This window comes from Rattus norvegicus, chromosome 19, assembly GCF_036323735.1.
Source record: "Rattus norvegicus strain BN/NHsdMcwi chromosome 19, GRCr8, whole genome shotgun sequence".
Taxonomy (NCBI): Eukaryota; Metazoa; Chordata; class Mammalia; order Rodentia; family Muridae; genus Rattus; species Rattus norvegicus.
Genome location: NC_086037.1, coordinates 15,139,569 through 15,158,858, shown reverse-complemented (window position 1 = coordinate 15,158,858; position 19,290 = coordinate 15,139,569). Strand labels below are relative to the sequence as shown.

Sequence of the window (19,290 nt, the reverse complement as noted above, 5' to 3'; positions counted from 1 at the left end):
TTCTTCTCAAAATATTCATATAACAAATCACCTCTCTTATTATAATCAAAATATACTCACCATTACCAAGACAGCGTTAGACCCGCTTGCACAGAGACAGAACATAGCAGAACATAGCTTAGGCCAAGTGAGAAAACATTTTCTTCTCCAGGGTGGCATTCTAGCTCCTACTTGTATCTGTCACCAGGCCTTTCTTGACCATGCCTGGGAGCTGCATATCTATGTCTTAACAATTCCTTCTTTTTTCTTTTGTTTTAAAAGAAAGACTTTCCACAACATAGCAAAATGTACTTGTAGGGGTTTAATCATGTAAAAATAAAGCAACATAATACATAATGTACATAAGATTATGGCAAAACTAGCTCCTCCCATGCTATGGAAAATCCTTTGAAGCCAAGCCTTGGGATCTAATCCTGTCAATTGATCATCCAATAATTTAGCTATTTACATAGGGGTAGTATCTTCTAGCTGTTTACCAAAAGACATTCGAGCATCGTATTTCAAGGCATTAATTACTTTTGTAGCACTTTCATTACCTTCTAAATAGGCTTGAATTAACTTCCAATCATGTTCTGTATCATTATCCATATATTTATTAACACAAAAGTAGTAGGATTTCAATCATATCTCAAATCCTCATATTTTTCAATAAATAACATCTTTCGACCCAACCATTCTACTGTTTGTTTTGAAACATCTACTTGATGTTGAAGTCTAGTATCAGTTTTAGTTTGCTCTATCCATAACTCATGTGAATCTTTATGCCAGTCTTCAACAAAATGCTTTGTCTCCATAGATGTTTTTAATGCTATGCTGGAAATGGCTGCCAAAGTAGCAACAGAAATAAGGCTTAAAATAGTAGCTATAAACTCCAATAATTCTTTTACTGTTCCTCAGCAGATTATTAAAAAATTCAATAATCATATAATTAAGAGGATCTTGAGCCCATTGATGTCTCAAATTAACAGGCATCCATACATATATTTTTGCTGAATATCATAATAGAATATTGATTTATATTAAACTGAATAGATGAATCAATACATGAATACTAATGACAATTAGTACAAGCAAATCCATTAGCAAAATTAAATCTACCTATTAAAAAGAAATATGGCATAGGAATACAAGTAGTAACCTTTTCTTTCTTAAATGTTGTAAAATTATACTGAGAGGCAGATTGAGTGTCCCAGAAAAGCTTCCATTAGCAAGCACATCTTCTTTTAATGCAATGACAGTCTTCCACAAATGAGCTTGAAACGCAGTAGGATCTTCCACAGAGGCCAGTCGGTTATCAGCAATGCCTCCATCTCCACATTCCATCAGCAAGCATCCATTAAGGCGTTCATTCTCCTCTCAGTTCATCCTGGTAACATTTGACAAATCACAAGTGGTAACATTCCATTCTGAACATGTATTAATAATTGGCCATAAGGACCCCAATTTATTCATTTATCTTGAATAATTTTTCCAAACATACCAGGGCAATATTTCCAATTGCATGGGAGATATTTTAAGCCTACATAAGTAAACCAAGCACAAGTAGGATATACTGGCTCGCTAACAAATGTAATGTTATTCCAATTTTGGTTATAGACCAAGCTGTCAATCCTGGAGCCTGTAACAATTATTCCTGGTAATCGCCAATTTTAAAAACCCATTTGTAGGCCTGGTCTCTTTCCTAAACACAAAGGCATCTTTAATCCAGCATAAGGAAAATTATACAAAGCTCCATCACGTCTATTCAAAAGGTCAAATTATTCCAAAGAGATGATAAAATGCTTGGGGTGGTGTGTAAAACCACATCTGTTTGCCCGCCAAGTAGCAGGTTCAAATAAAGGTGGACAAGGAATATAAGCCTGATAACTCGCATTGGCCGCAACAGAAGAAACCGTGAGTAAAGCACACACTGCTAACAATACGTGCTCAGCAGTAAAGGACTTCCTGTAGGAGACAACATAGTTTTCCTTTCAGGGCTTAATCGCTTCACCTAGGTAATGGGGTTGTCACTGCATCGATCCTTCTCCGTTGTCGTTTGTTGACACTAAGAGAAGCCAGGGCCTCAGTAATGGAGGACACCTCCTTCATCTCCGGAGAACATCCGTCAGGAGAGAATGTAGCTGGTTTAACTGGCTTCTTCTGAGGGTAGGGAGCGGTTCTTATCATTCTGTGCTTGGATCCGTCTCCCGGGTAACCAGAATTGTCCCCCATCCTTAAGGAGACAAAACCCTCTCCCCTACATACAGTAATGTACCTTCCTGTCATTCAGCATCTCGGGCAATTTTTATCCATATTTTCTGTTCCATGCCATCAGGGAGAAGTCCAATAAAGAGTCTATCTGCTCTTTATATAACTTCACCTTGTGGTAAATTAAGAAGATTAATAAAAAATAATGCTTATGCCAATATTACTCTGGGACTGGTATGCCAACCCCATTCAGGCTGTGTAAAGTCATCTCTTTTCCTCCTTTTTAATTTTATAATTTGTCATTTCAGGGTATGGTGAACTCTTTCAACAAAAGCTTGTCCTTGTGGATGGTATTCTATACCAGTAATATGTACAATATGATATCATTGACAAAATGGTTTTTTTTTTTGCTCTGATTGGTATTTTATTTCTCCTTTACAAGTTCCACATAATAGACAAAGGCTTTTTGATAACATTGTTATCTTTGCTGAAAATGATCATATAATCATTTTAAACAGCACAAATGTGCACATACAGGACTGAGGTTTCTGCAGCCTGTAAACACCTCTGTGGGTTTAACGAGGGAAAATGCAATATACTGACAATTCAACTGTAACTCTTAGAAAAACACCGGTTTCCTTACCAAGCACGAGTGTCCTGTACAGGGACCTATCATCCCAGACGGCAATGAGTTCAAGCCTAGGGCAGCCAGGAGCAGCTCCCCACACCAGCTCAGAAGACCCTCCCCACCCAGCACTTCTTCCACGTGCTCCTTAACCTCATCACAGGTGACAGCAGTCGCCCCAAGAGAGGACAGAGCAGCAGACACAGTGGTGGTGGTTCCCGAGTGTTGTGTGCGGCATTTCACATCCAGCGTCTCAGGAACCTGTCCATGCAAGCATGCGTACCATTCTTTAGACTGCTCCCCTCATTTCTTGAGTGAGGGGACCAGGCCTTCCTAATTCACTTTAGGTGCCTGGAATAACAAAGTATTTCACCAGAAGGGGTGTAAGCAGTGCTATCTGATAAGAATACGAAGAAGGAAAAAGCAGATATCTTAAAGAAAACGTGTGTTCTACTCACACTAAAATATCAGACTAATGCACAATATACTGCAAAACTGTAACACAATACGGACAAACACAATGTTCAAATATAGAACTGTTCAAGCATGTGAAGATCATCTTCTGTAAGACAAACTGGGTTCTTATTTTGTAGCTACCTTTGTGTAACTTAAACTGCTGTCCCTCAACAAGGTCTGACACTGTCTTGGTACTTGTTAGGAAGTTCGATGAGACAATGTAAGCTCAACAGTCGACTCCCGGGATCTCCCAGCGCTCATTTTCAGCATTTGTCCGAGGACTGGGCATCATCTTCATCCCTCACTTCTCGGTATCTCCCTGAAGACTCCCCTTCTGGATTGTAGCTCTGCATTGTAATATTCAGTCTCTCGGCTAGTTTCTGTGCTGCGAGCTTTGCCCGCATCTCCTCATAATTCTGCTTCTGCTCTTTCTGCAGAGCCAGGGACTCTTCTATGGAGAGCAGCTGTGCAGGCAGGGGGTGGAGCAGAAGAAGGCGAGCTGCTGTGACATCATCAAGATGCTGCCTAGCCCTGCTTCGCTGCTCTTCTGAGGAAGCAGGAGACTGAGCCCTCTGACAATGACTTGGTGAGTCACTCTGTTGTGTGGGTAACACATTGGTCTTAAACTTATGAGGAGGGGGCACTGGGTGTCTAGCTCGCATTTCTAGCACTGTCATGTAATGAGGCTTCTTAGGAGTCTCACTCTGCAGTTCTGGAAAGTTCTCAGTGCTGGTGTTTTCTTCTGAGGGTTCGGTCTGGTCTGCAGTTGTGATCTTTTGCAATTTAGTGATAAACAGACTGTCGACGCTGCTGGAAACCTCTTCTGCTTGACTTGAATGCTGGGGGAGATGTTCATTAACTTCAGATGGGGGAGCCTGGGCTGTGATGAGGACAGACAGGCTGGTACTCACTGTGCAGCCAGTCTCCAAAGTCTCTTCATTGCCTTTGTGAGTGAGCTGTGTAGGTCCCTGAGTTTCTGAGGTTGTTTTAGATGATTCAATGTCTACTAACGGACATTCAGGAACTAATGATGAAGTATCAAGCATCAGGTCAGAATTCTGGGCCTTGTCTATGTCGGTATCAACTCTTGTGGTTGCTTTATGCCTTAGCTTACAGTCAACACTAACAGGATGAAGTAGTTCAGTTCTCCCTCTGACCTCTTCACTTTCTGAAATGGCAGCTTTCAGTTTGGCAGTGGTGTCTGAGATCTTTTTACCTTTGTCGGGCAATTTGCAAATGAATTTTTCTTTGCGCAAAAGTCTCTCCTGGCGCCTCAACCTCTCCCGCAGCTCCGCCAAACTCTGCCGCCCCACGTGCTCAGGAACTGGGGGCTCGAAGCCTCAGGGCAGGGAGCACATTGTGCATGGGCTGAGGCTGGCCCCGCAGGCAGGGTTCCCCAGCAGGGCCCATGGTGGTCGCAGGCTTCGTGGGGGCCGCAACTCTGGAGCACGTGCAGGAGTCGCCATTTTCCTGGAAGAGCCGACAAAATTGTTTAAATTGATAAGAAATATATGTTGGTCCATAATCAGTTTTAATTTTAGAAGGCGGTCCCATAACAGCAGAAGTTTCCAATAGATGCTGTATAACATGAGCAGTGCGTACTCCTGGCAATGGTGTAGCCCATACAAATTTTGAAAAATTATCTATGCTTACATGGATATATGAAAGACGACCAAACTCAGAAATATGGGTTCCATCCATCTGCCACGATGTATTAGGTTGCATCCTTCTGGGATTAATTTCAGATGGAATACATTTTATAAGTGAAGGCTCACAAATACCACAATTAGCAATAATTTGTTTGGCTTCAGAATAGGGACCTTATATTTAATATGCAAATATCCTGTATTGGCATGATTATGACTGCTTTCTTCTGGGGTAGCAAATGCCACTAATTGATCTACCATATGATTGCCATGTGTTAAAGATGCTGGCAATCTTGAATGTAATCTAATATTTGTAATAAATATTCTAGAGTTTCAGAATAACAATAGTCCTTTAATATGTGAGAATAACATTTAATATCGGCTTAGATGTAGAAACAACAGCAGTCGCAATATTCTGTACTACTACAACATAAGCTGACTCGGCTTTAATATTTTTACATCATGAGTAAAATCCTGCAATACATTAATTACTTCTAATACTTCATTTTGTTGAACTGACCCAAAAGAAGATTCTTGTCCCCAAAATTTATCTTTGGTCCAATAAGCCATCTGTCTTAGATGTTTGGTCTTAGAGCCATCTGTAAACACAGTAAGGGCAGATGGTAATGGATCAACAGAAATTAGTGTATTTATCACATTTTTTTTTGTTTTCTTAAGCAATCCCAGAATTTACTATGGGGAAAATGAAATTCAGTATTTCTAGTGTAAGAAATCATGGGTAATTGAAAAACTTCAGACGTCTGCATTAAATATTCCACTTTATTTTTGCTTAATGAGAAAACAAAAGCAGCACAATCATATCCCCACAGTGTAACAGGTCTTTGTATGCCTTGCTGAATAATTAAAGAAATTTGTTCCTCATATGTTGTTAATATTTTGTTAAAGATAAATTTAATATGTATCCATTCTAAAGGCAACTCATCTTGAGCTAAAGTGCCTATAGGATATTCAAGAGTATTTCAATGTATAAGTTAATAACTCTATCTGGATCAATACGTGCCAAATATGCATCTTTCCATTTTCAGAAAAGATATCCTCTTCCATGCCTTCATATAAGCATTAATATCCCCAGTTTCCTTTCTAGGTAATAATGCTCTCCTGTACTCTTCATTAGCATTTTCAAAAGCAAGCATTTTCAGCAGTTGTCCTCTAGCTTCCTCTCCTACCACTGTTCTTTCCATTGTTAATTTTAGTATACATAAAAACTTAATATATGGTTCATAGAAAGTTACTGCCTTTTTCAACCAACTACTATCTTCCTTTATAATAAGTTGGTTGGGCCACACCTTGAACCGATGATAGACATTGTCCCAGGATAGACATTCTTTATCAGCAGGTCTCAGGGTAGGACTGGATATGTGACCCTGTGCTATAGCACTGTCCAGAGTGGTAAATGCAGCTTCTGAAGAGGAATGCAGGCCTGGCCTCTAGACCTCCAACTTCCAGGCCTGTCTGGAGAGCCTGATGCCCTGGCAAAAGAGACTCCTTCTCTCCAGAGGAGCACTGCAGTCAAATGACATCTCAGTGATGAAAACTACCAGTCCCCAAAGGCATGCCGCTGAGCAGAGATAGCCTCAGTCATGCACCTCTGCCCATCCCCAGTTCCTCGTGTCAGTAACTCAACCCTTTCATGAACTAGATGGCAATACTTGAGGCAGGATGATCAGTAGTTTACTGGCCAATCTGGGCTCTATGAGATGCTCTCCCTGAAATCAGAGCCAGCAGGAAATTCAGTATGAAAGCTCTTTGTAGCCAAGCTCAACAACCCGGTTCAGAGCCTGGGACCCCACACGGTAGGATAAAGTGACTCCCATGGCTTTTTCCTCTACCTTCAACACTCATGCTTTGGAATGCACACCCCTACAATGAGATCAATACACATGGAATAAAAATTAAACAGAAAAATTAATGAAGACAATGCAGACAATGTTTTAAAGGATCCTGGGAGTCCTCACTCTGCACTTCCCTTTCCTTTGCCTTGGGAACATCACCTGCACCAGAGGCTGAGACTTCCTGCAAGAGAGAGAGGAGAGATGCACTGTTCATTCCACTGGAGCTGTGCAAAGACCAGAGCCACCTGTCTTTTCCTGATAGTGGGAGCTGGGCCCAAGTGTGGGCTACTCCTACTAGAGGCACCACAAGAAGAGGACCACCTTCCTCAAACCTTCCAGCAGGGCTGGGAGCTGGAGGCTTCTGGTATTGGCTTCTCCCTGCAGCAGGGGGCAAAACGTGGGCATATGAGGTAACATGGAACCCTGTAATTCTACAAAGTGCAGAAGCTCCTGATGTCCCTCATGGTGCCCCAGAGCCTGCTCACCACACATGGAGGCTTCAGTAACATGGCCTTGTCCTGACCTGTGTGCACTCTGCATCCTCACTCTCTACCCCCTGCTTTTCGGCGTTGGAAGTCTCAGGTGTAGGAGGCGCCTACCATAGGCCTCTTCTCTCAGCATTTCAGCATTTTACATTTTATGTAGTTTGTGGTGTTCCTGTGCCATGATATGCACATGGAGAGCAGAGGACACAATGTGGACTCAGTTCTCTACTTTCACCAGATGATCAAACTGAGGCCATGAGGCTGGGTGGCAGAGCCTTTACCTGCTGAGCTGTGATACCCACTTGACCTTCACCAGGCATCCTTTGCTGTACACAGTTACATCAGCCTATGACCCTCATCCTCCAGACTCTTATGAAGCAAACCCCATAGGTGTGGAGCTCTCATGTTAGCCAGGCCTAAAGGGGAAGGCAGCAAGCCCTTCAGGAACTCTAGAAAAATGTCTATACTGGGACTAAACTGGTGCTGCCATGTAGGGCTACATTTTTCCTTTAAAACAGGAGGATTTGTGGTGGTGGTGGTGTAAGCCTTTGATCCTAACACTTGGGAGGCAGAGGCAGACAGATCTCTGTGAATTCTAGGCCAGCTCCCTCTATAGAGCTAGTTCCAGGTCAGCTACACAAAAGAAACCCTGTTTCCATGAGTAAAACAAAGAAAGAGAAAGAAAGAAAGAAAGAAAGAAAGAAAGAAAGAAAGAAAGAAAGAAAGGATTTATATTTTGTATACAATGAGATGCCTGCATGTCTATACCTGAACCATCATGCTAACTATAACTCTTGTCACATCTGCATTAATTCAAATACTGAGGGCTAAATGGTTAAATATTAATGACAATACAATTGGGGGTGGTGCTGAAGAGATGGATGGTTTAGTGGCTAAGAGCAGAAGACCAGGGTTCAGTTCCCAGTGCCCACATGGTGGCTCGTATTAGCCTGTAATTGCAGTTCAGTGGAATCGTTCTGGACTTCATGGGCACCAGACATACCACATGGTGCACAAGCATTTATTAGGTGAAACACTCAGGCCCATAAAAATAAGTAAATAAAATATATGGTTAACAGACACTGTGATTCAGGAAGTTCTTAGTGACTTTGGTTATCGTTTCTCTCTCACGGAGAAATGTCTTCCTCATGGCTCGGCCTCCCTGGCTTCTAGGACATTCCCTAGCTCTGTGGAGCATGAAGTACTCAACACCATAAGCCAAGCATTGCAAAGCCATCTGCACCTTCACTGCTACACCTTCACCATGGCTGTGTCTAAAGGGAGAGACTTGGAATCCCACAGATGCAAGGCCAAACCTGTTGGGCTATGTGAGCCCACCCACCCAATAGTCAGATCTACTCCTGTCCTTGGCTATGGCATGAGGCTCTTAAGACAAATTAATCTGAAGGATCTCAACAGCTATGCTGTTAGACCTCTCATTGCTCTGCCCGACCTACAAGCTCCTTTCCTGGCTGAAATTCACACCCGAACTCCTCTCCTGCCTCAGCCACCATCAGCTCTTCTACTCCTCTCCACCTGTGCTCTGAATAATCCACACTAAGGTGGACGTTAACCTCTTGTGGACCTCCAGACGTATGCTTGTGATTACTCTTCATTGGCTGTTTTGTATGGGTAGGCGGGTTCTTCTAGTCTCATGCAGAACACTGCTCACACATTTTGGATCTTACAACACCCTCTTGATTGAGAATCCTGACTAATGGCTGACTGACCTTCCATGCCTGAAGTCACCCTCTGTCTCCCAGTCCAAGATGAGAATCCCCACCCTAACCCCATGGTGTCCAGTTTCATCTCAGAAGCTAGACTCTGCACTACCCAATATCATTTGGATCTCGGCCACTAATTCTCTGTTAAATCGTTCCTCTCTTCTTTAAAACAAATTCATTTTGTTGTTTATTTTTTGAGACAGGGTTTCTCTGTTTGGCCCTGGGTATTCTGACATGCTCTCTGTAGATCAGACTTGTCAGGAAACCAGATATCGGCCTGCCTCTGCCTCTTAAGCACTGGGATTACTGGATTGTGCCAGCATGTTTAATTAAAAATTAATTAGTGGAAGTGCATGTTGGCACATGCCTTTAATTCCATCCGTTGGGAGGTAGAGGCATTGTGAGTTCCAGGACAGCCAGGGCTATAAATTAACACCTTGTCTCAAAGAAAACAAGCCAAAAATGAAACAAAAATGTTGCAATATGGTCTTAGGTATGTAACTGAGTCTGTTCTTGAACTCTGAATCCTCCCACTTTCACTCAGGTGCTAATCAGCAGGCTTCTGTCTTGACTTTCACTGTGCACTCAGGGCTGCCAGGACTGTTACCTCTCCCAGTGTAACTCCTGACTCTGTCATCCCCATCATCACAAAACTCCTGCTAAGAATTAAGGAAACCTGAATTCTAAGGAACAGTCGGAGCTCCAGTATTTCCAAAGCTCACTCTAATACAGATGGATCCTATGCTACAGTAAAATGGTCACAGCTGGAGGTCTTAATTCCAGGACTTGGGACAGAGGGGTTGGAGGATCTTGAATTCAAGGTTATTTTTATGTTACAGTGTTGCTCAAAGCGAGTTGGGCTGCTACAAGATACCCTGTCTCAAAACTATACCAAACACACCTAAAATGAAACAGAGGAGTTTGAGTGGGCACAGATGGGAAAGCTCGGCACTTTATGGCTAAGCCACCTGCTGCCAGCACCAAAGTCCATGCACAGCCCCAATTCTGAGCTGTGTCTGGGACCCCACTTAGGAGCACGCACCAAAGTAGCTCAGATCCAGGGCTTTTGGTCTAAGAGGAATTTAGGCAGTCACACTTTGGATGCCAGTTCTCCAGCTCAACTGCCTGTCAGCCCAGGATCTGGTCTTAGTCATGGCTTGGCATCCCTAAATTCCTCCCAGCTGTGCTCTGAACTCACCCTGTGCCCGGTTCTGATGAATCTGCCATTCTCCATGGGAGTAGCCTCAAGAAGTCCCTCACATCTGAAGCACCACTCTGAGTGCACTAAATACTGCAGGGGAGGGGCGTGGCCAGCAGAGCACCCACCCCTTTCAGCTGTAGAACATTTAGCTCTAGAGTGAGCACTGCTGTGCATTGTGGATCTTAAGCAGTATTCCAGCCTTGGCCTGGGAAGAGCCGTTGACACCCACACTTTCTGGGGTGACATTGTCTCCTGAGGATAGAGTCAGGTGAGGAGCGGCAACTGATGTTCATGAGAGACAAACTTTCTTCACCACCTGCCCATGCTGGCCCTAGGATCTGGGCTTTTTGGGTGACATGAGTGTTGAGCCCCCCAGGTAGATGGGTTTTCAGGGGTCAGGTGGTTATTGTCACCAAAGGTATCCACAAGGATAAGTCATACTGTACTAATTCCCATATTAGATCCCTTCTCATGGGTCACAGAGGTCGTGCTGGGTCCTAAATGTGGACCCAGGTTCCTGGCACTTTTGAAGAGACTGGTCAGGGCGCAGGCTTCAGGACATTTTGTTTGAATTATTTTGGGGGATTTTATTTTTACTGTTGGGGGCAAACCTAGGGCTGCCATGTGCTGGGAAAAGGCTTTGCCACAGCTGTAGATCATCCCTAATTATAAACTCCTAAATTCTCCCAATCCTTGAACTTTCTAGGTCCCTCATATGATGCAACCTTTGGGGGATTCCTCACATAGAATCATGGGGTGGATTGCATCCCAAAGAGAGACAGTGGGAAATGTTCCCCAGTGTCTGCCTGTGGCTGTGGTGATGAGAGTGGATGTAGTGACCAGTGGATGGCAGGGCCCATGTGAAACCCTTTTGGTTTCCATTTGAGTGGAATCTTCACCATGCCTTTTTTTTTTTTCTTGAAACACAGGTTGGCCTGGAACTTACAGTCTTCCATCACTCTGACTCAGTTTCCCATGACTGGGATCACAGGCTTAAATTACTATGCCCATCTTTCTTTTTTTGTATTTATAAATCTTCTAAAAGCCAGAAGGATATAGAATTTAAAATTTTGCGGTCCAAGGCATTTCCAACAGGGGATTCTTGACCTAGGAGTGTCCAGACCAGTGTTTATTGTGTGGCTACTTCATTCCCATAACAGCTTATTTTTGACAAAGAGTTCCAAGGTGTGATGTCACTGGGCATCAGGCGGTGTCCCAAATAGCAGCACTGACTCAGGTTGTAATTTAGGCTGGAGAAACTTACTAGGACCCTGGTAATCCTAGCACCCTGGGGCCTCACATGTCCTTAGTCTGATCTAGTGATGAATCAACTGCTCTTGAGGGTGGATTGGAATTCTAGTCACTGTGAGGCAGGAGCATTAGTATCCTACAGCCACTCTGGGCTCCATAGGAAGACCCTGTTTCAATATAAAAGGGGTCACCTGCGAGGTCTTACTGTCTTCCCTGAGGCCTTCCTGCTGGAGTTAGAATAGCTGTCTCACCAAGTTGAAGTAGAGGGCAGAATGTTGGTGCCTTCTATAATGAGGACTAGTAACAGATAGTCTATGGAAATTCTAGAAAGTTCTACAGGTATTTATGTCCTGTGCATGGGAATTGCTGGCTTCCCTGTGTCCTTTGCCTTTAATTTGCAGTCCATGGGGCACCTGGGAATGTCCCCAAACCAGGCTGCACACAGGGCTTGTCCCATGATTCTCACTTGCACCCAGTGCCTGCCTGATTGTCATAAGTCTGACAGAGCCACTGTATGCTCACCTGACACCTGCAGAGAGCACTATATGGGGCCCTACCATCCCCACACTGCCCATCAGTGTCTACAATGTCCCTATATGGCACTGAGATGATCTAAGCTGCTTCCGGCCTATGTGCTGCATCAGAATCTGACCATTCCTAATTTCCTCCTCTCACACCCACACTAGAAGCCCTGTACCCACACTAGCCCCAGCTGGCCTGTTGCCTACTGACATCTCATGGACTCTGCCCCAATCCCCTGCCCTGCCCTGCCCTGCCCTGCCCTGCCCTGCCCCAATGCCCTGCCCTGCCCCAGTGCCCTGCCCTGCCCTGCCCCAATCCCCTGCCCTGCCCTGCCCTGCCCTGCCCTGCCCTGCCCTGCCCTGCCCTCACTCAGCTGACATTGTGGACATCTCAAGACAGTCACTGGACAATGGCTGACACACTTGTCTGGAGACTGGAAATGTTTCTCGATCTTGGAGAGGAAAGAAGGACCCTCCAACTACACTGTCCTCTAAGGAAGTTTATTCAGGTGACGGATGACAGGGACTGTTTTGTCTCACGTCACACATGTCAGTAGAAAATATCCTAGGTATTGGATGGCGCTGTTAGCATTAACAGAACAAAGCACACAGTGTTGGGAAGGATAATAAATTATGAGTAGGATTAGAAAACCCCAAGCCTCTTCCAGGTCCTAAGAGAGCAAAAAATACCACCAAACACAGCATTAATGTGGTAGGTTGGTTAAATCTAGTTACTAGATTCTAGTGTGATACCTATGACCCTTTTTGTGTCATGCTCAGCTTATAATGACTAGAGGACTTAAGCTTGAGAGTCACCAATGCCTCTCCCTTGCTTCTCTAGCTGCTGAGCATTGAAAAGCACTAATGAGACAGCATCTGTTTGCAGACATACTGGATAAGTCTTCTGCACTTTATCTCTCTGAGTCACCTCCACTCTCAGTAAGTCAGTTTAATTCCATAAATTGTAAATGAGTCACGTGGAAAATATACTTTCTCAATACGATCACAGATTTCCATGTAAAAGGTGAAACATGAACTATCCCACCTAAGTTCTGGGCTTGCACAGACCTGCTCTGCAAAAGAAACATGTGGTCACAGCTGCAGTCTGCATTCACTATGGATGCTCTTGAGGACCTCCCTAAACTGCATATCATAAGATAATTATCTTGCTTTCTATCAAAAGAATTCATTATGCCAAGTTGGCCTGTAGAAGGAGGCTAGTCTCTTCTGTATTTTATCAGATGTGCATAATCTATATGATCATAGATAGTAAGTGAAAGATCTGTTTGGAATTGAAACTGAGTGATGCTGGAGGATGATCCTGAATGCACAATGAGCAGTGGAGGCACCAGAGCCCGGTATGGATGCCTAGCAGGCTACCACATTGAGCAGGCACCGCTCAACCACCTGTACATACACATCTCCTGAGATCTCTCTCCTTAATTGAAGGTGATCGTGTCCACCTAGTACAGCACATGCCCTGGAAGGACAAAAGCTACCTACAGGAGCTGTGGTGATGGCTCACAGGTTAGAGCATCTGATGCTCTCTCAGAAGAACCACATGGTCCCTAACAATCATCTACAATGGGGAATGCTATTCCCTCTTTTGGATCATGAGGGAAATGCACTCAGGAGTGGCCCAGACATACATTTGAAAAAAAAAGATCCATTGAGTTACATGATAAAAATAAATATAATCAGCAACAATAAAAAACACAGCATATGAATGATCAAGTGAAACAGCACCTATAAAAACCTATTTCCCAAAATGACGTTGATGGTCATTATCTTTGTGGTTTAATACTAATGCTGTATTGTAAGAAAAACCGAGGCACATGGTTCTCCATTAGGATTATTCTATATTCCTTTGTGAAAGTTGTCATTTTTTCTGCAGCTCTACAGGCATGAGTGTGTGTTACTCAATATCTGGGCAAACAGTCAATAAGGAATGGGTGTTGTAGACTGATATAGATTAGGATGAGCAGAACACATGACAGCATGGATACAGTATGTCAGTGATTACATCATAAAGTGTGTGTCCATAAAAAAAGTCACATTATCCACACAAAAGACACTATCACCCTGTGTACAGCTTGGTGGCTTTAAATTCCCTATTTACTCATGCTGCCTGGACCATGCAAAGATCCATATCCAGCTGTCAGTTCTAAGTCTACAGGAGGGGAAAGGACCCTTGAATAAGATGGTCTTAAGAGTCAAGAGTTACAAATCAATTTTTATTCATAAGGAATACAATTTACAAAAAACAGGCATAAAATGAACAACTAAAATGGTATAAAAAATGAAAAACAGTAACAAGAATATATAAGTATGAAATAACAAAAAGAAAACTTCAATGAAAATCATAACCAAAAACATTTCTTAACAGCATTTTCTTAATGAACATTTAGAAACACAGTTGTAGTGCTGTTTCTCCTCTAGGACACGAGATGTCAAGGCAGTCCCCTCAGATGTCTCTCAAATGGTGTTGTCGGTATGAGAGAGGAGAAAGACCTCAATGAGACAGGCTGGCATACGGATACATAAATTTAGGGTCTCTATACAATGAGGAAATTAACTGAGAAGAAGAATATTCTCCCCAAAAAAGTCTTTGACTGTTGAGGATTGTCGTCAGCAGGGAACTCCTGACAGAGAAACTCACTCTTCAGGGGGCTGTCTTCTTGGGATCTGTCCTATTCCATGTCTCTTGCAGTTCCTGAGACCTGGGAGGAGAAGGCAGCTATTAAGACACTGATTTAGTGGGGACACGCATACCAGGTGTCAAGTTGCTGCCTTCTGTCCCTACAGCTGCATTGGACAGACAGCACTGATCTTTTCACTGAAATCATTGCTGATATCTCTGCAGCCTGGGGAAAGTCACCAACAACCCTCACAGTACTGTGGGAGAACAAGCTGCTCCTCAAACTTCTACCAGTGAAAACCAAGAACTGGGAAAGGAGAAGAGACCTAACTGGGTTGCAGGAAGAAAGGAGAAGGCCACATGATACTGAGATCAAAGCCAATGACCAGGACTCATTTGCCATTTGCACTTGGTTCTTATCCCTACAAGGTGCTTCCAACCATCACATGACCCCTGTATGACCTTTGTCACACGACCAAGAACTCGTTCAAAACTCTTCATAGCATCCAATCTATGACAGGGAGATGCAGTCATGTGATATGTTATTCCTCTGTCACCATTTCTGGACTGCAGTTTCAAAAAGGGCAGAGAAGTGTACTTGCCCATAATTCAGTTTCTGAAAAGTGGTTAACATCCCAGAATACTTGTGCATAGACAGAGCAATGAATAACTCTATCACATGAGGTGGGTGACTGATTGGGTGTGGGGAGATTAGAAAGATGATAGGGGAAGCAAAGATGTATCCAATAGGCAAATGGTATCAGACATTGTTAATCTGACTCAGCTGCTTGTTCCTACCAAATTTTGCTGGGTCTGGAGGTTGCTGGTCTTCTCCTGTTCGTCTTCAGCATTCGGGTTCAACTCAAACAAATATCGCTCTAACTCCTTGCTCTCCTGCTTCAATGTGACCAACTTCTTCTTCATACATGCCTGGTCCATAAGGAGCCGGCTGTGCAGGTTGCTGGAAACACACTCTGCATAGTAAGATCCTGAAGCCTCTTCCTCCCATTCCAACTGCCAAATCCCACAAACTCCACCAGGACCCAGATACCCATAAAGACTTCATAGAATACATCTCCATACATGTAAGGCTGCTCCACAAACAGCAAACGGCCAATCCAGGGAAGAATAAATTGTTTCTGTGACCCAAGCACCTAACAGTCCATGTCTCTCCAAAAGAACAAGGAATCTACAACTATCCATGAAAGCCCAATGCATCTGGGCAACATCAATTAGTAGGCAGTAAACAACCACAAGAGGACAGTAGAACCAAGGGAGGTCATGCTAACCATGTGGTCCCCACATTGAGCTTTGTTAAACCTGGTATGACCCCAGAGGCCCAGGTCGGCCTAATAACACTCTGATGCCTGAATCAGTATAGTTCTATCCAGAGCCTTCTAAAGATGCATAGACACTGTGCTGAGAAGTCACAGTCTCTTATGGAACTGAAACTGAGTCCAAAAGACCCACGGCACAGTGATATTTAAACAGCAGAAGACATGGACCCAGAGCTGCAGGCTCTCCAGTCCAGAACAAAGAGAGGCAGCAATGGATATTCCACAAGTGATGGGCCCTTTTGACCAGTACTTACCGATAGAAGTTAATCTCCTTCTTGAGCTCCTGAAATTTCTCACGATGTTCAATGTTCTTTGTGTCTAAGTTGTGCAGTAATGACATGACCTCTTTCTCCTTTATCTTCAAGTTTTCATAAAATGGATTTGGCCTGAAGTAGGGGCTGGCCCCAGGAAGATAGAACCCAATGAACATCGAGGTTTAGGATTATATGAACTCAGGCTGTGTCTTGTATTACCCCAGCCCTGGAAGGACACTTTCTGAATTCTACATATTTGGATCTTCTTCAGCTTCAGAAACTTGGAATTGTGTGCCCAGGACAACAGAAGCTAAGCACCCAGATAAAGGGTTCCCTGGCTCACTTTTTTCAATCAGGAGGGCTGGATCTGCATTCAAACCTGTTATGCTGTCAAGAGCCTAGGCCACAGAGCTTACCCAAACACACACACACACACACACACACACACACACACACACACACACACACATCCAGAAACCTCTGATTTCATTTTTCCTGTTTTGACAAGTGGAATGCTACAAGCCGAATAACTAATATTCTAGAGGCAGACAGTACACATAATTCTGGAGATGAGACCAGATATTGCCACAAACTTATAATCTGCCCAAGGCATACAAATGTATAGACAAATGTGACTACACAGGCAAAGAACTGTGCTGTTGAAAGTGGGGCTTCCAAAATAAAGCACTTAAACCTCCATGAAACTATTATAAAGGTAAATCCTGAGGTCAAAAAACAGACCCCTAAATTCCAAAGGTGGAGGGATAGAGAAACATATAAAGGTTGTGCACATGCATGCAGAGCTGTGCACACACAGACACACAAGCTGGGGCACACCCACAAGAAAAGAAAAGTAAGGTCTCCAGCTCCGAAAAAAAGAACCAAAAAAAAAAAAAGAAAAAGAAAAGAAAAGTAAACAGACTCAGAGAATGAGAAAGAGAGACAAATATGGAAAGAGCACAATGAGAATCAGTAGAAATGCATGCACCATTACTGTCTCAGAGTGTAAGGCACAGAGACAAGAAGGAGCAGGCCAGAGCCTCAGGCCTTCTACTTAAGCATTGATATGAACACTGTGGGACCTGTCACCTAAGGCTGCTGCCAGGAGATGATAGCGTTCAGTCACCTTCCTAGCAAGCACAAACACGCTCCACAAACTCACAGCACCCAGAACCTTGCAAAACTACCACCTGTCAAGGGCTTTCCAATTGTACACTGGGAACTCATGCTCCAGTGACTTTATCCCTGAAATCTTCACTCAGATTGCAAGTTCAGATTTTCAACAGGCAGAATCAGAGAGTCCATTTTCAATCTCACTCCTCAGTAAGGGTCAGGTTCTGAATCTCCTATCTATGGGAGATGAGGTTTAGAACAAGGTCGTTTGTTTGGAGCAATGCATACCTCTTGCTCATGGATCCACCTGTCACATAAAGGAGGCGATCTGTCAGCTCATTTCTCTCCTTGGTAGTTAGCTCCAGTTCTCTATTCAGCCTCTCCTCTTCCTCGATGGCCTGCACCTTGTTTAGGACATTTTCAGGGGATGACGTCTGTCTGCAGGCCGCTGTAGGTAGAAGAACACAAGTGAACCCGCATGGGGCGAATGCATAGAGCATACACAGACCACAGTGAGGTCCAAACAGGAGAACATGCTTGGAAGCCAGTGTCACTGCAAGGAGTTTGGTCTATGTGTAAGAGGTATCCTAAGTGGATCACAGTTCCCCCACTACTATATAGAGACCAAGAGATGTAAGCAGCCATGTGTTCCCTATGCCCGCCCACACAGGCTTACAAGTACCAGAGAGATGCCTTCTCCAGGATTATTATCAGGTACGCAGGCTACAACCTGGTTTCAGGACCCTCACCCCTCTGGTTTCAGAAGTCAGATCATCAATTCAGCATCCACAATGAATTGATTGATCAGGGATACTCAGATATCCTACACTGTTACTCTAGTCCAATAACTTTGCATTAAAAAGTCATGTAGGGGGAGGACATGGTCAACAGATTTATTAATTCCCCCTACTGAAATGACAAATGCCCCAGAAGTGCCAATAGGTTACAGGCTCTTTCTCTACCTGCTCCATATAGTTTGGCTACTGTAGAAAAATATCTGCCACACAGAACCTCTAATATATGAAGGTAAGATTGGCCCCGTCAGCCAGAGGTAGTCACAGGAGTTCTAAGAATATAAGGTCATGGCCAGGAGCACAGTTCTCTCCCTCTTACTACTGTCAGATAGTCACTACTTAAAGAAGCAATGAAAGTGAAGTACACTGATGCCCTGTTTAATTCAGAAAAGTTATACCCTCCATGACTACTTATGGTGTTATTATATCAATTTAACATACCGAATGCACTGTAAAAGTAAAGACTAGAAGTTCACCCAATAATAGCATAGGCATTGCCATATCCTCCATGTGGTTATGGAGAAACTAATAATGTGAAAACCTTGACTTTCAGGAATTGTGATAATCATGGAATTCAATATCTGTGGAGATGTTCCAGTGGTTGTGGCCCATTGCTATAAAGGCCAGCTGAAGGCCCCCACACTCACCCCTGAGAGGAAGCTCAACATACACTGCCCAGAACTTACTCCACATTCCCCATGTCCTGTGTCCATCATTACCTTTAGGTTTCGTTTGCTTCACTCTAGACTCTTCTCTATCAACATCAACTCTCCCAAAGCGCCTACAAAGACGGGCAAACATGTCTGCGGATATATCCTTTGGACACTAAAAGAAAAAGTAGGGAATTGGTTGTCACAACGATACTGGTGACATCTAGGGATTCCAAGAAGTCTCTAGGAGACAATAGAATGTCCACGAAGGGACGGCTGATGTCACGGAGAACAGACTTTGCCTCCCTGCTAATGTTCTCCCTGTACTGAGCAAAAGCTGATGTGCCCTTTTCAGGAGACTTCACTGTGGCATAGCCACTGAGCACCACATGCTTCCAAAGCCAAATTTGGCTCTAGGCTTGATTGGAAAAACCTAAGTCATTGCTATATATCTAAATGAGTGCTTCCTCCCCAATCCCTGCACAGAAATGTTTCATCCTACCTCAAATTCTCCTCAGTCAGCAATATTACCCATTAAAGATTACTGAGAAATCA

General features: G+C 43.6%; 3 protein-coding genes across 3 annotated transcripts in view; all 3 read right to left on the bottom strand.

Annotated features, from left to right (window-relative positions):
• Positions 1 to 19,290, bottom strand: part of LOC134483152 (uncharacterized) — a 757,250-nt gene that overhangs the window by 660,041 nt on the left and 77,919 nt on the right. The gene's annotated exons all lie outside the window — the stretch shown is intronic.
• On the bottom strand, positions 3,328 to 4,626 carry LOC134483147 (DNA-directed RNA polymerase II subunit GRINL1A-like). The gene is given in 1 exon segment (XM_063278395.1): positions 3,328 to 4,626. A coding segment is annotated over 1 exon segment (1,095 nt). The 3' UTR covers positions 3,328 to 3,531.
• LOC134483158 (disks large homolog 5-like) lies at positions 14,934 to 18,989 on the bottom strand. The gene is made up of 4 exons (XM_063278414.1): positions 18,805 to 18,989; positions 17,580 to 17,739; positions 16,179 to 16,322; positions 14,934 to 15,548 (listed from the first exon to the last, which is right to left on the bottom strand). The coding sequence occupies exons 1-4, from the start codon at positions 18,884 to 18,886 to the stop codon at positions 15,368 to 15,370; spliced, it is 567 nt and encodes a 188-aa protein (XP_063134484.1). The 5' UTR covers positions 18,887 to 18,989; the 3' UTR covers positions 14,934 to 15,367.

What these genes read in the sequence shown, in the direction of transcription:
- LOC134483158 (XM_063278414.1), bottom strand. Translation starts at nt 18,886, where the DNA reads ATGTTTGCCCGTCTTTGTAGGCGCTTTGGGAGAGTTGATGTTGATAGA. An exon ending in GGTGGATCCATGAGCAAGAG is followed by an intron (nt 16,323 to 17,579) that starts GTATGCATTGCT and finishes TCCTGGGGCCAG; the next exon opens with CCCCTACTTCAGGCCAAATC. An exon ending in AAGGAGATTAACTTCTATCG is followed by an intron (nt 15,549 to 16,178) that starts GTAAGTACTGGT and finishes GTGTGTTTCCAG; the next exon opens with CAACCTGCACAGCCGGCTCC.